General features: G+C 38.1%; 1 protein-coding gene across 1 annotated transcript; it reads right to left on the minus strand.

Annotated features, from left to right (window-relative positions):
• Nucleotides 1-425: 425 nt before the first annotated feature.
• LOC110461699 (mucin-4-like) lies at nucleotides 426-13,827 on the minus strand. Its single transcript, XM_021515305.1, has 11 exons — nucleotides 13,591-13,827; nucleotides 9,097-9,141; nucleotides 8,639-8,790; nucleotides 7,070-7,295; nucleotides 6,333-6,497; nucleotides 5,583-5,660; nucleotides 3,682-5,006; nucleotides 3,061-3,265; nucleotides 2,681-2,754; nucleotides 2,199-2,441; nucleotides 426-1,632 (listed from the first exon to the last, which is right to left on the minus strand). The coding sequence occupies exons 1-11, from the start codon at nucleotides 13,649-13,651 to the stop codon at nucleotides 1,372-1,374; spliced, it is 2,835 nt and encodes a 944-aa protein (XP_021370980.1). The 5' UTR covers nucleotides 13,652-13,827; the 3' UTR covers nucleotides 426-1,371.
• Nucleotides 13,828-14,428: the final 601 nt, after the last annotated feature.

The raw sequence follows: 14,428 nt of genomic DNA on the forward strand, positions 1-14,428 counted from the left end.
GCATGGACTTCATCAACAGTTTTGATTATGTAGACTGTCAAGTATGGAAACATCCAAACCGGCGGTTAAACCAGAAAACATTTAGCCAAGAACATCCCATCCACTTATTGCAATCAGCGACGTAACTTCTCTTGTGTAAATACAGACATGTGACAGTGGGATTCAAACGAACTATAGCAATTTACAACATTTTACTGGTGAAACATGGAAAATTATCAGTGTAATGGAGTTTAAAGAATAGTTTTCCCTGTTAATGATATATAATTGATTTTAACCCCACAATTCGTCCAATCAGATGTTCGGACACAAAGAAATTTCGGCTGGACACTGACATTCTATGGTGGACCATCCTCGATACTCCAGGAGTTACGCTCACTTTCGCTCTCTGCACCCCTGGAATATGTCATAGCAAAATTGAAGGCTCGGTGTGCGCCACGTTGTTGATGAGACAAGAAGACTAGTTCGATCCTTTGATATCCATCAAAAGAATCTCGCGGTCATGTATCGGTAACGATTGACAGATTTTTAAGTCGGGTATCGCTCATTTATAATCTTCAAAGGACAAGTATCAGCCTAGCGATTGGTCAGTATTTTTACCAGACCAATCAAACAGCTATCTTCGTGCCTTCAATTTTCATTGGTATGTCCTGTATAATGCTTCAGTCATATTTGCGCCGATTTCCGAAAAGGCGCCCGGGCGATGAGTGCAAATTTGACTGAAGCAGATACACGTGTGGAATCTGAACGCAAAATAACATTAAAAAAAGTTCATACAATGCTTCTGAGGACATTCAGTTCTGTTATCGATACGATCCTGAAAATTTGTTATCTCCACTACCACTACTACTAAGAGACATTTAATTCTTTGTCAAACGAGGGTCTACTTCGTACAATCTTTTAGAGAGCACTCTCCATAATACCTTGTCTATTATAGACGTTACTAACGTGAACTGGTAGTCCCTAGCAGTAGATTGATTAAATGAAGTTCAAGGGGTCTGGTATTTCCATAGATTCTAAACATGAAATAACACCGTACAAAATGCATTATGGTTACATTTGTACGTACGTCTTTCCTATCCCTACGCCCAGTCAGAATATTTTTAAATATTGTTTAAATGACGTTCCTTCATAGAAATCATGATATACAAAGCCCTGCTGTGAAAGAGAACTCAGCTTAAAAAGCGCGCATTCGTAGAACAAAAATACAGCACGATGTCTACTTGGAATGTATTACGTACATTCTATCTTTAATAAAGGCCCAATCATGTTAAAACATTTTGTAGAGTGCTCTCCCTTTTATCATTAAATATATATGATACTTTAGTATGGACGATATGTATTTGGCGGAGTACATCCCGCAAGATATGGCTGTTACAGACGTGTGTCGTATTCCTTGTTCGAGGGTCGATCATCCATGGCCTCCCCAAGGGGGACAACCCACGTATCCACCTCCGGACAGCTGTCGCCCCTGCTTGTCCTCTCCCCTGTGTACGACGCGCGACGACTGTCGTCCTCTTCTGATGTTGTCTCGGTCATCAGGCCCTCGCCTCTCAGTATGTCGACGTCGGGGATGGGACTGGTCACCTGACCTACCCGCCAGTTCGTAGTCTTGGTCAGTAGGGTGCGCTCCAACTGAGAAGAAATGTAACGGAAGAATGAACTACACAATTGTACAAAACTACAAGGTCAAGCGGTATACTGAAGACCGAATCACGTTCATACCGACAACGCAATACAGTAAAGCCAAGCCAACGGTAATTGGTGTAAATGAATGTGTACAAGTAGAATTGTAGATAAAAAATATGTAATTATGAAGAAAAGAGAAAAACGAATCTTGAGCTTCAAGCTTCAATCACATTCAAGCCATGGTCTTAAACAAATTTGTTGGAATTCGTGAGCAAGAATATCGGTGAAGTTTCAGCAAATCAAGGATAAATTGGTCAAAAAATTAGCATGGTCCATCAAAATAGTATCTGCACCAGTCTTGGGTCAAATCATTCACATAAAAAGTGAAATGAATTCATTGAAATCTGGTGGCAATGTTTGATTGTTGCAAACTGACAAGAAAATAATCGATTGTAAAAGTGAGATTAATGTATAACCGATGGAACTGGAAATGGTATCGGCCAAGAACACGTTTTCAACGCTCGGCGCTAACCTGTCTGAGGTCGATAACAATAACTAGGGGTAATTTGTACCTGCTTAGCGTATCGGGTCCCAGATGGACAGTACCACATGCCCGTCCTCGCCTTTTTCCGGAGGTAGACCATAGCGATCACTCCCACAAACGCCACAAAACTTGACATAATGATGACAGTGAGAAAGAGGCCGAAGTGTTGAGAGAAAATTGAGGTGACGCCACCTTCAGCCCCTGGTACGGGGATTTCGTTTGGACTGGCAGGCACAGAGAATTCATCCAACGTCGCACCGTAAGCAATCAGCTTTATTAAATCAAAAGAAACACACAAATGAATGGCAGTTCCTCTAAATAATCGCTTTTATTACATAATTCTACTCTCTTATACAAATCGGTATGTACTAGTGATGTTTTCGCCATTTTGTTTGATGTTGTTACGACAACAATTCGAGTTATATTAACTCGTTTGTATCAGAGTTGAGTAGACGATAAAATCGACACGAATATGAAAAAGGATTAAACAAGAATGACGTCATTACTTACATCTTGCTCTAGGGCACGTCTGACCTCACTTTTCTGTAGTAGAAACGCAAGGTAGTCGTCTCGTACAAAGTCACCTGCAAAAAAATGAACATGTAGACCAAAAAAAACATGTATTACTTAGACTCTTCGGGAAACTCTATACTACCAACTTTTATATGGCCCTTTCTTCTAAATGTGAGGAAATGGTAGGAATCCGATACTGGGTGTTGGGGAAAACAAAACGAGCTGAGTTAGCAATAAAAAAAATAAAAAAAGCTTCTCAGTTTTCATTTCGTAGCATGATCACCAATTCTAACGCCTTTTCCCATAACCATTAAATACACTGACAGTGAATGTGAAATCGAAGAAATGTCAATGCTTAAAAAATATGAAATCCGTACCCGATGGGTTTTTAGCTTCCAACAAAAGTACTGTAATGTTTCCCGATGAGGTAGTGTTCCGTATGTAGATATCCGTAGGCAGGAAGACGGTCCTGTTTCCTTGGTATGTGGTGTTCCGAACGTCTCGATAGAAGCGTCGTTCATGAAATTGTGTGAGCATTCTTGAAAATGCTGTCTGGATAGATACATGAAATTCTCTTTCAGCCTGAAAAATAAACAGGAAACAAAAAAATACCATGTGCGGTTTGGTTGCATCCGAATATCGGTTACATCATCAACTTGGTGTGTTATTCTACCAATATGTGTGGTTTCGTGTCGTTTATTTCCTTATGTGAATTATAAAGTTGTTAAAACGTTAAATTCTTAAATAGATCACACACATTGTTAATATTTTCTTCATTTTTTAATATCATTTCCTTTATACTTTTATTTTGTAAATTGAAATGTAGTTATTATTCACTGCTTGTCTGCCCTATCTACCAGCCGGAGTTGCTTCCCATTGTTAACGGTTTAGCTCGCGTTGGACCACTCTACAAACCCTAGCCTAGTTGAATAATGATATGAGTGACTCGAAAGAGTATAACTGTACATGACAATATATATTATCGAGTGATAACGTACCTGTTTGTTTGCGATAGCAGCACGTAGTTTGAAGACCACTTCAATGCATTGAGTGCACCGATCTTTGGTCACGCTGGGTGACAGAGATGAGGTCACAATGGTCATCTTCGACGGGATCACAGCAAGAGTGGCTGATGGCGATATGTCGGGACGAGTAGTACGTGGTGAAACACTTGATATGGTCAACTGTTGTGAAGAACTAGACGAGAACACGTGCTTTGAGGCAGAAGAAGAGGAAAACAGATGTGAAGCAGAAGACAGAGCGAGTTGTGAGGCAGTAAGATAATACGCATGTGAAACAGTGGAAGTAGACGACAGTTGGAAAGTATTATGCGATGACGCGTGCAGTGAAGTAGAGGAGTGTTGGTGTAAAACAGTAGAAGATGGTGAGTCTGGCACTGTAGTAGAAGCGGTCGGTTGTAACCTTAAACTACCAGCAGTGTTGTGTGGAATGACAGTAGAAGAGGACGTCGTTGAAATAATGGATGACATCTGTTCTTTTCTTATTACGTGTGTTGAAATATTGTCTGGAGTTGCAAGATCAAGAGTGCTGCTAGATAATGAATCGGTTATAATGGTTTCCGACATCAACGGAAATGATGTAACCGAAGGCTGAAGACAAGCGCTACAAGACCCTATAGGTAGGCTGACATGATGTCTCCCAGTTTCATCAATCGTTTTTGATGGTAATTCAGACGACAGATCTAGTCTAATGTGGCTGTGAGTACCTGTTGTGCTATCACTCCTGTCGGTGACGGGTGTCGACAAGTAAGTTGTATCAAACATGGTGTGAGAAGTAGAAGTGGCTATTGATTTACTAGCAGAATCTGTCGATGGAGCCAAAGTTGACGGTTGATTGGTGTGATAGTCAGTGTTGAACCTTGAATTTTGTGTTCCACTGTATGATGTCGGCGTGGACGAATGATCGCTGTCTGAGGTACCTGCAAAAGGTGTTGGCAAGCCACGTCCGCCATCACCAGACAAATCTAGCAATGAAGAAGAACCGTCTCTGAATGCATATGACAAAAATGTTGATAAATCTTTTTGAATTGTTGATTTCACAGTTGTTGCTGGCGTTTGAGTTGCTATTGAAGGTGTCGTTTCTCCAACCAAAAACAAGCGCTTTGTTCCTTCTTCGTTTGATAATGATGCACTATTTGGTCTAGCCATTGTATTTCCCTCCGCGTTTGTTTGTGCATATGCGCTGGGTTGCCACGATGTGATGCTGACGGGTGCTCTCGTCCTGTCACGCAACACCGAGAAGTAGAACGTGATCGGTGCCCTAGTCACGTACTCGGTCGTTGGTGGTGAAACAGACGCCTCTTCTGTGGAAGATACATTTCATTATGATTATATCAACTTGTACTTCCTATAAAAAGATACACTCTCACATATTCAAGATTACCAATTAAAACATTTACAGGCTACATCGACCTGCTACAACATTTTCGTTGCTAGGAGACCATAAGACTATATGTAAATGCTAATCGTCGAACAAACAATTACTTCTACTTTGAGTAAGCTCTGTAATAAACATAGCAGAGTAAATAAACCTATCATCATCCTTTAATGAGAGGAGGCGCATAATACACGTTACTAGGATTGAACATTTCTTCTTAACTCCAGACTTTCTTGGATTGTGATATGCACGACTAACTCATTCAACCCTGAAGACACATTTGACCCCTTCCAATTCAAAGATGAGAACAGTTCATTATGAAATTTCAGGGGTGAATGAGTTAAAAAGGGCATCAATATTGGGGAACCCTTTTGCAACCAACTTCTCAGACAAAAAGTAACGGTTTTGTTGAATAGACAGACAAAAAAAAGTGACTAGACCTATGGAAATTCAGATATTGCTTTCAGATAGACAACATTCAGACATATAATCTAGAGCTTACCTGGACGGCAAAGGGGAAGGGACTCTACACAGACTCTGTTCGGACATCTTATCTGGCCTTCTGGACAAGGCAAGTCATCTAAACGATACAGCGACAGTTGTGTGAGCCTCATTCGATAGCCCAAATATTTGGACATTATTGGTTTCAAGTATATGAGATATGTTAATTACAATGTTTTATTGGTATTTGATAATTTTACGGTCAAAATAGGAAATGAAGCAACAAAACAAGACTATATTGGCAAGCATGAACTCCACAATGGATACTTCATCAGATTTTATGTGTTATATTAGACTATAGCCATGGTCAAATGTCTCCTTGGGGATAAAGAGAAATACAAGGTTCTTCGACGGGATTCAATTACACCATAAAATTCAAAACAAACCTGTAACCAATTAAGTATAAATGAAAATGCAAATGATTTCATTGTTAACTACAAATATCAAACAAATTATGTGCTAAAACGGGCTATTCTATGGGTACACTGACTTTAATTTGGTTTCGTTTGTATGTACTTTACGTCTTTTTAACGGCTATGATCATTAAAGATATGCCATGGTGGTGGAGGAAACTGGAGTGCCCGGTGAAAAAACACCGACATGCGGCCAGTACCTGGCGGCTGCCCCACGTAGACCTCGAACCCGCGACCCAGTGGTGGAGGGCTAGTGGTAGCAGAATGTCTGACGCCTTAACAACTTGACCACCGTGGCCCCGCATCTTAACTTTGAAACACATGAGTAATATACGTACCAGGAGTGGAGACGTCTCTGATAGATCTGCCGTCTAGAACAGGGTGCTCATTGCTGGCTGGTCCGCCATGTCTTTGGTGACGCAGTCGTCGCCTGAATCTGTCGCTTGAGTCAGCAGCTGGCTCTCCGGTCTTCACTGTGTAGGGAGATATGTCGCTACGGGGTCCTGAAAGGGGACGACTCCCATCAAGTACATATATATATATGTATCTCCTGTCGATTACTATGTAGCAGAACGTTAAACAAACATACTGATATGCAATGTAGGTATCGCATGTGTCTATATAAATATCTATGTAACAGGAGATGGAAAATGCTCGGCCAGACCGGAGTTCGAGCGCGGGACCTTCTGAACTCTTAGATTGAAGCTCTACCAATTAAGCTACTTGGTCGCCGATGCTAGACCAAGTGCAGTTCCGCTACATTTATATAAGTTTCAATTTTCCTTCACGAAATTTTAAAATACGTCTATGAGGGGAGGTTACTCTCTTGAACTTGACGATGGTCTAGAAGAGAAAGACCTTCATTAGCCTTTCTAAATGCGCATGCGCTACGTTTTGGGATGCATTCTCTGTTGAAAATGAAAGCGGCGAATTTGAATAAACTAAGCATCGTTCAAACGGACTGATTGAGAATATGTACATTATGTACGCACAAATAAAGCTGGTGACCACAGAAAAAATGTATAGTTAAAATGATCGCAATCTCCCAATCTATTTAGATTTAAGTATGGCGTACCTTCACCACAGAATCCAACACTGCACCTGTCGGTGGGGCGGAGCCAATACAGGAAGTAATCGCCACAGTTGTAAACGAATGCTGTTTCCCTGACGACACAGCACTGCCACACGCTTAACACGGGATAGGCACCACAAACGAATCCACGGACCGTGTCACCAGGTTGGGGTAGATCCTCCCCCTGTAGATCTAACCACAAAGCCACGCCCAGTCCACACACGTGATTCTGTAGTCCAATACAAAATCGTATAAATACATTGTATATATGTGAAAACGGCGCTACATTGTATGCATCTATGAAGTTTGAAGCTTGCTGATCAGACCAGTTTGTGGTCACAACACCACCCAAGCTCATAATTTAAACACTGACAATGCATTTAAATAATCAGTTATTTTTTGTATCCTTTTAGTTTCTTTGACGTTGGTGAAACACACTGCACTTAGTACGGCTGCCACTGATTTAACTGGTCTTTGGAAACTACTATAATTTTGATAAAACATTTTGAGATAATGAAATAAACAAAAAATCAACAACATATCTCTGAATGTAACAAAGCAATATCGGCCAGATAAGGATTCAAACATTGTCTGTTTGATCATTGTACTGTCGCTCTATCCCTGGTCAACGGAAGAACATGTCCGAGTCCGGTTTCAGTTATAGCCAAAACGAAATATTAAGGGGAGGTAACTCTATGTACGACATTATAGTGGAATTCTCTAGTGTTTTATCTGCAGTTGGACAGAACTCCTTAATACGCGGCCTTCTTAGTATGTTACTCCTATTTTATGCAGTTTTGTCATTAGAGTGTTACGGTGTGGTAGCATACTCGTGTGTGGTTCTTCACTAACTGTCTAGTCATAATATTCGTATTAATGCTGTGTCATTCATTCAGTGATTCATTAGTTGAAATCAGGAAAAGAAATGCAGTGTTTAACCTTCGATCCGTTGATATAATTGATCTACAGGTAGACGTGCAAAGCGACACACCATATAGTACTGTTTAATAATCCTATTTTATTCGATGGTTCGGTAGTTCAAGTCTAATGGCAATTCTCTCTGTGACCTTGGCCTTGATGACACAGACGTGTGTGATAATTGACACAAATACATGCGTATGGTGTTTCATTAAATCATCCTCATATCTAGGGGTTACGCTCATTTTCGCTCTCTACACTCCTGGAATATGTCATAGGAAAAACGGAGGTTCAATGTGCACCTTGTGGATGAGACGAGAAAACTAGATTGGTCCTTTGATGTACATCACAAGAATCTCGCGGTCGCGTAACGGCCAACAATTACAGGCTTTGAAGTTGGGCGTCGCTCCTTTGTAATCTCCAAAGGACATGTATCAGCCTAATGATGGGCAGGTTTTTGTACTGGACACCAATCAAATAGATAGCCGCGTGCCTTCATTTTTGCTATGTCATATTCAAGGTGCGTAGGGAGCGGAAGTGAGCGTAACCCCTGGATAACGAGGATGGTGACTGCTATATACTCCCTTAACTTCGTTTGACCAATCGGGAACATTCGGCACTTTCCGTAAACGATTACGGAATCAATGGCTTTACCTTGATACAAGCTGTGGGAAGGGAGGCCGAGTGTCCATCTGTCGTCATCAATCTGTACCAGCCTTCGTGAATGTTAGAATCACAGTTGTCTCCCCTCTCACTCCCTATTTCCCGCCATTGGTCTTTCAAAACGGTGTGGTTGTGGCAGATTTCTGAAATGTGAAAATGTAGTAAGTTAATTATTGTCATCATCTCGGCAAAGTTAAACAGAGATGCGAAGGGTCAGTTGAAAGACAGTTTAGCTTATAGAATCTTCCGAAACAGGATATCATGCTGTTCGGAGTGTACTTTTTTCTCCGTTTTTGTTAGAATAGACTTACATTCAGGTATAAACCCGTGTACATCTGTTTTCCTCTCTTGTTTTGTGTGTGTGTGTGTATTCTGCTTAAGGGAGACAATTGGGGAGATCAAAAACACGTTTGAATAAAGAGTTCATGATCATCATTATCATAACTTACCCGAGCTAGTAATCCCCGGAACGTGTTCGCGGAATCCGGACGACACTGTAACATTGATGACATGTAAGTTATATTGATATTACATATGGGCCTATCAACGAGCTAGCACTTTATAAACCAAATTAATCCAAACTGTCACAATCATCAAATAACCTCCAACATTCTTACCCCCTCCTCATCTCACATCTGCTCTTTTTTATCTTCCAATCGGTCTACCCCCAATACTTATAATACCAACTGCTCCTTTCCATATATACATCGGCCTCCCTCTTCTCCCAAATCTCTTCCTTTTTCTCTTTCCTCCCCCATTATCATTCCTTTCTCTTATCCCTCCTCCCTCTCGGCATTTCGTCAACCCAAACTCCACATTTCCATGGTTCTTCCATATTCTTCTCCTCAGACTCCAGTCATTGCCGTTTTGTCTCCCGTTTTGACATGACGACACCCCCTCCCACCAAACACCCGATATGTACCTTCTTTTCTACCCATCTCAACATCTCGGCCAGCTCCGTCAAACATTGTGCTTTCACGGAGTTAGCCGAGATGTAACTATAGAAACCTGTCTAAACCGAACATGACCGAGACAAGTACTTCCGTCCGAATATGCAGATTCTCTTATGGCACGGGTGACATGTTCTTGTATGTGATTGGAAAATAAACAGTGCAGAGTGTTGTAAGCTGATGATTTTGTTGAAAATGATTCCCCGTCTAAAATATTGCTGAGAGGTTGCCGGTCAGCACCATGAAGTTATGAATACATATCGTCGCTACCTACGCATTTTAAGTGGCCTACTCCTGATTGCCTTTTGTGACATATATAGAAACAACGCTAATGGACGTAAGTCACTTCCTCCTAAACTTAGACAGAAACAACACCCTTACTCCCCCGTAATGATCGAGTTCCCGTATACAAATGACCGACCAGCCCATCCGCTCGACAAACACTTCAAACAATACGATAACGCGCATCAAAATATGTATTTATAGGAATGTATTTATATAACATTTGTAAGAATAAAAGCTATGTTCAGATAAATATTATTTTACAGTGCCACATATTGCAAAGTTTTCAGAAGTAATGAATACGCCCAAGCAGAAAAAAATATGCAAACTTATCAAGACTTTGTTTTAAAAAGTCACATTATTTGTCGCCAAAACACAAATTGTACATTTGATTTTGTATACTGCTGCATATCTTTTCTCTCTGCATATTTGTATTTTTGTTAAGACAATAAAATAACGCTTAAAGGTATAATACGGCACGAACTTAATCCACTATGAATCAAAACGCAAACCAATGATGGAAAAATCCTGAGTCGATTTTTTTTTGTTTTGTTTAAAAAACATGAAACAAATACAAAACAAAAACACAAATGAGTAAACCCGATTATACTTCTACCGCTATACTTTTTTTAATACAAATTGTTTTGTGCCTAGGACAATGGAGTGGAAGTCTCCACCGTTAACCTTTAGTTGTTATACGTGCTATATCGTCAATATTTGTGCAGTAACATTTAAATACATGATAAATAGAATGTATATGTTACGTAATAACTAGTTAATTTACATTCCTATTACTACCGGAGTTCATGGCATCAAGTCAGTGTACTTCATACCGGTATGACGGATTAATGTGTCAAACGCCAGTCACACATTGGGAATGGAAAACAACCTAACCTTTTATAGTGGGGGGAAACAAATATCCGGTTTGGTCCATTTACTCTTTATCAAAAACATAACAAAGCAACTGTTTAGTGTAACACTTTGAAATAAGTATGCTACTCAGGCAAAAATATCAGTCGAATACGAAGTCAACAACCTAAATCTAATACAATATAATACACACACTACAACATAGATATAATACACAAACTACAACATAGATATAATACATACACTACAACATAGATATAATATATACGCTACAACATAGATATAATACACACACTACAACATAGATATAATACACACTACAACATAGATATAATACACAAACTACAACATAGATATAATACACACTACAACATAGATATAATACACACTACAACATAGATATAATACACACACTACAACATAGATATAATACGCCCACTACAACATAGACATAATACACACTACAACATAGATATAATACACACTACAACATAGACATAATACACACACTACAACATAGATATAATACGCACACTACAACATAGACATAATACACACTACAACATAGATATAATACACACACAACAACATAGCTATAATACACACACTACAACAATGATATAATACACACTACAACATAGATATAATACATACTACAACATAGATATAATACACACTACAACATATATATAATACACACTACAACATAGATATAATATACACTACAACATAGATATAATACACACTACAACATAGATATAACACACACACTACAACATAGATATAACACACACACTACAACATAGATATAACACACACACTAAAACATAGATATAACACACACACTACAACATAGATATCACACACACACTACAACATAGATATAATACACACTACAATAGATATAATACACACACTACAACATAGATAAAATACACACTACAACATAGATATAATACACACTACAATAGATATAATACACACACTACAACATAGATAAAATACACACTACAACATAGATATAATACACACACCACAACAAAGCTATAATACACACACTACAACATAGATATAACACACACACTAAAACATAGATATAACACACACACTACAACATAGATATCACACACACACTACAACATAGATATAATACACACACTACACCATATATATAATACACACTACAACATAGATATAATACATACGCTACAACATAGATTTAACACATACACTACAACATAGATAGAATATACCCACTACAACGCAGATATAATACACACACTACAACATAGATATAACACACGCACACTACAACATAGATATAATACACACACTGCAACATAGATATAATACACATACTACAACATATATATAATACACACTACAACATAGATATAATACATACGCTACAACATAGATTTAACACATACACTACAACATAGATAGAATATACCCACTACAACGCAGATATAATACACACACTACAACATAGATATAATTAATACACACTACAACATAGATATAATACACAAACTACAACATAGATGTAATACACACTACAACATAGATATAATACACAAACTACAACATAGATATAATACACACACTACAATATAGATATAATACACATTACAACATAGATATAATACACAAACTACAACATAGATGTAATACACACTACAACATAGATATAATACACAAACTACAACATAGATGTAATACACACTACAACATAGATATAATACACAAACTACAACATAGATGTAATACACACTACAACATAGATATAATACACAAACTACAACATAGATGTAATACACACTACAACATAGATATAATACACAAACTACAACATAGATATAATACACACTACAACATATATATAATACACACTACAACATAGATATAATATACACTACAACATAGATATAATACACACTACAATAGATATAATACACACACTACAACATAGATAAAATACACACTACAACATAGATATAATACACACTACAACATAGATATAATACACACACTACACCATATATATAATACACACTACAACATAGATATAATACACACTACAACATATATATAATACACACTACAACATAGATATAATACACACTACAACATAGATATAATACACACTACAACATAGATATAAAACACACTACAACATAGATATAATACACACACTACACCATAGATATAATACACACACTACAACATAGATATAATACACACTACAACATAGATATAATACACACACTACACCTTTTTTTTTACCGAATTGAATAAAAAAAATGAAATGAAAATCGGCCGAGCAGATTGTAATTATTTATGTTGCATTAAGTTTGTTTTCATAAAATAAAATTGGACAACATCAAAGTAAAAATGAAATCATGTTAAATTTTTTAAGATGACAAGATGGAAACTTATTCTACAACATAGATATAAAACACACACTACAACATAGCTATAATACACACACTGCAACAGAGATATAAGGCACACCTTTTTTTACCGAATTAAAAAAAAAAAATAAAATGAAAATCGGCCGAGCAGATTGTAATTATTTATGTTGCATTAAGTTTGTTTTCATAAAATAAAATTGGACAACATCAAAGTAAACATAGATATAATACACACACTACACCTTTTTTTTACCGAATTGAATAAAAAAAAAATGAAATGAAAATCGGCCGAGCAGACGGTAATTATTTATGTTGCATTAGTTTGTTTTCATAAAATAAAATTGGACAACAACAAAGTAAAAATGAAATCATGATAAAAGTTTTAAGATGACAAGATGGAAACTTATTCTATAATTTTTTAGCCTACCTGCAGCATTTGTGATGGCGGTCAGACCCAGGTAGATGGACAGCGTGGTTAGCGAACCCATGTTGTGGCAGTGATCTGTGTTTCCTCTCGTTCGCTAGCAATATACAGGCAGGGAGGATGGAGTCTCTCATTTCGGGCGAGGGTTTAAATTCCTGAGTGTCACCCGATAGCATGCTCCCACGAAAACAATGATAAACTATTTTTGTCGCATGGTGTGTGTGTGTGATTCCGTATCGAAACAAACAGATGAGTAATAAAGTTTCTGTCAGCACTGTTACACAAGCAGTGATTCTAACACTCGAGTTGTGTAATATCGTCCTCCAGTAAAGTACCTACACATTCGTCACGGTAAAATGTGATATATATATATAAGTCATCAAATGAAACATATCTAACTATAGATTAAGTATTAAGCTGTCGAATTAAGGGGTCCCCCATTTCACCCCCACCATAATCCATCATTCCGCTTGTTACACCCCCGCCCAGATCCTCATCAATACTTCACGTTAATGTGGATAAAACTTTCTTCGTGTAAACAAAAAACATTCTGTAAACTGTTAATAAATCATGTGTGATTGGCCGTTCTGTCAGCTAATTAATTATGAATATTTGATACAAATGATTGCCGTTTTACCCGTCCCTTTTAATAAAGCAAACAAAAACTTTCCTCCCGGGCTTTCAACTGGTCTCCGTCCCCTTCTTAAACTTCGGACGCCCCTTCTCTCCTTTAACAACCCACCCCACCCTCAATCCTCCCACCAACCTCACTACCTCCCATCAGCCGAACCAGCCCTGACCACTAATCTGTCCCCCTCCCCCACGTTTTATCCACCGTTCC

This window comes from Mizuhopecten yessoensis, unplaced genomic scaffold (assembly GCF_002113885.1).
Source record: "Mizuhopecten yessoensis strain PY_sf001 unplaced genomic scaffold, ASM211388v2 scaffold10651, whole genome shotgun sequence".
Lineage (NCBI taxonomy): Eukaryota > Metazoa > Mollusca > Bivalvia > Pectinida > Pectinidae > Mizuhopecten > Mizuhopecten yessoensis.

Bases quoted from the DNA above. Each gene is read 5' to 3' on its own strand.
- LOC110461699 (XM_021515305.1), bottom strand. From the start codon at position 13,651: ATGGGTTCGCTAACCACGCTGTCCATCTACCTGGGTCTGACCGCCATC. The intron at 7,296-8,638 runs GTAAAGCCATTG...ATTGGACTACAG, and splicing joins TTCCCACAGCTTGTATCAAG to AATCACGTGTGTGGACTGGG. The intron at 1,633-2,198 runs GTACAAATTACC...ATTTCTTCTCAG, and splicing joins GGACCCGATACGCTAAGCAG to TTGGAGCGCACCCTACTGAC.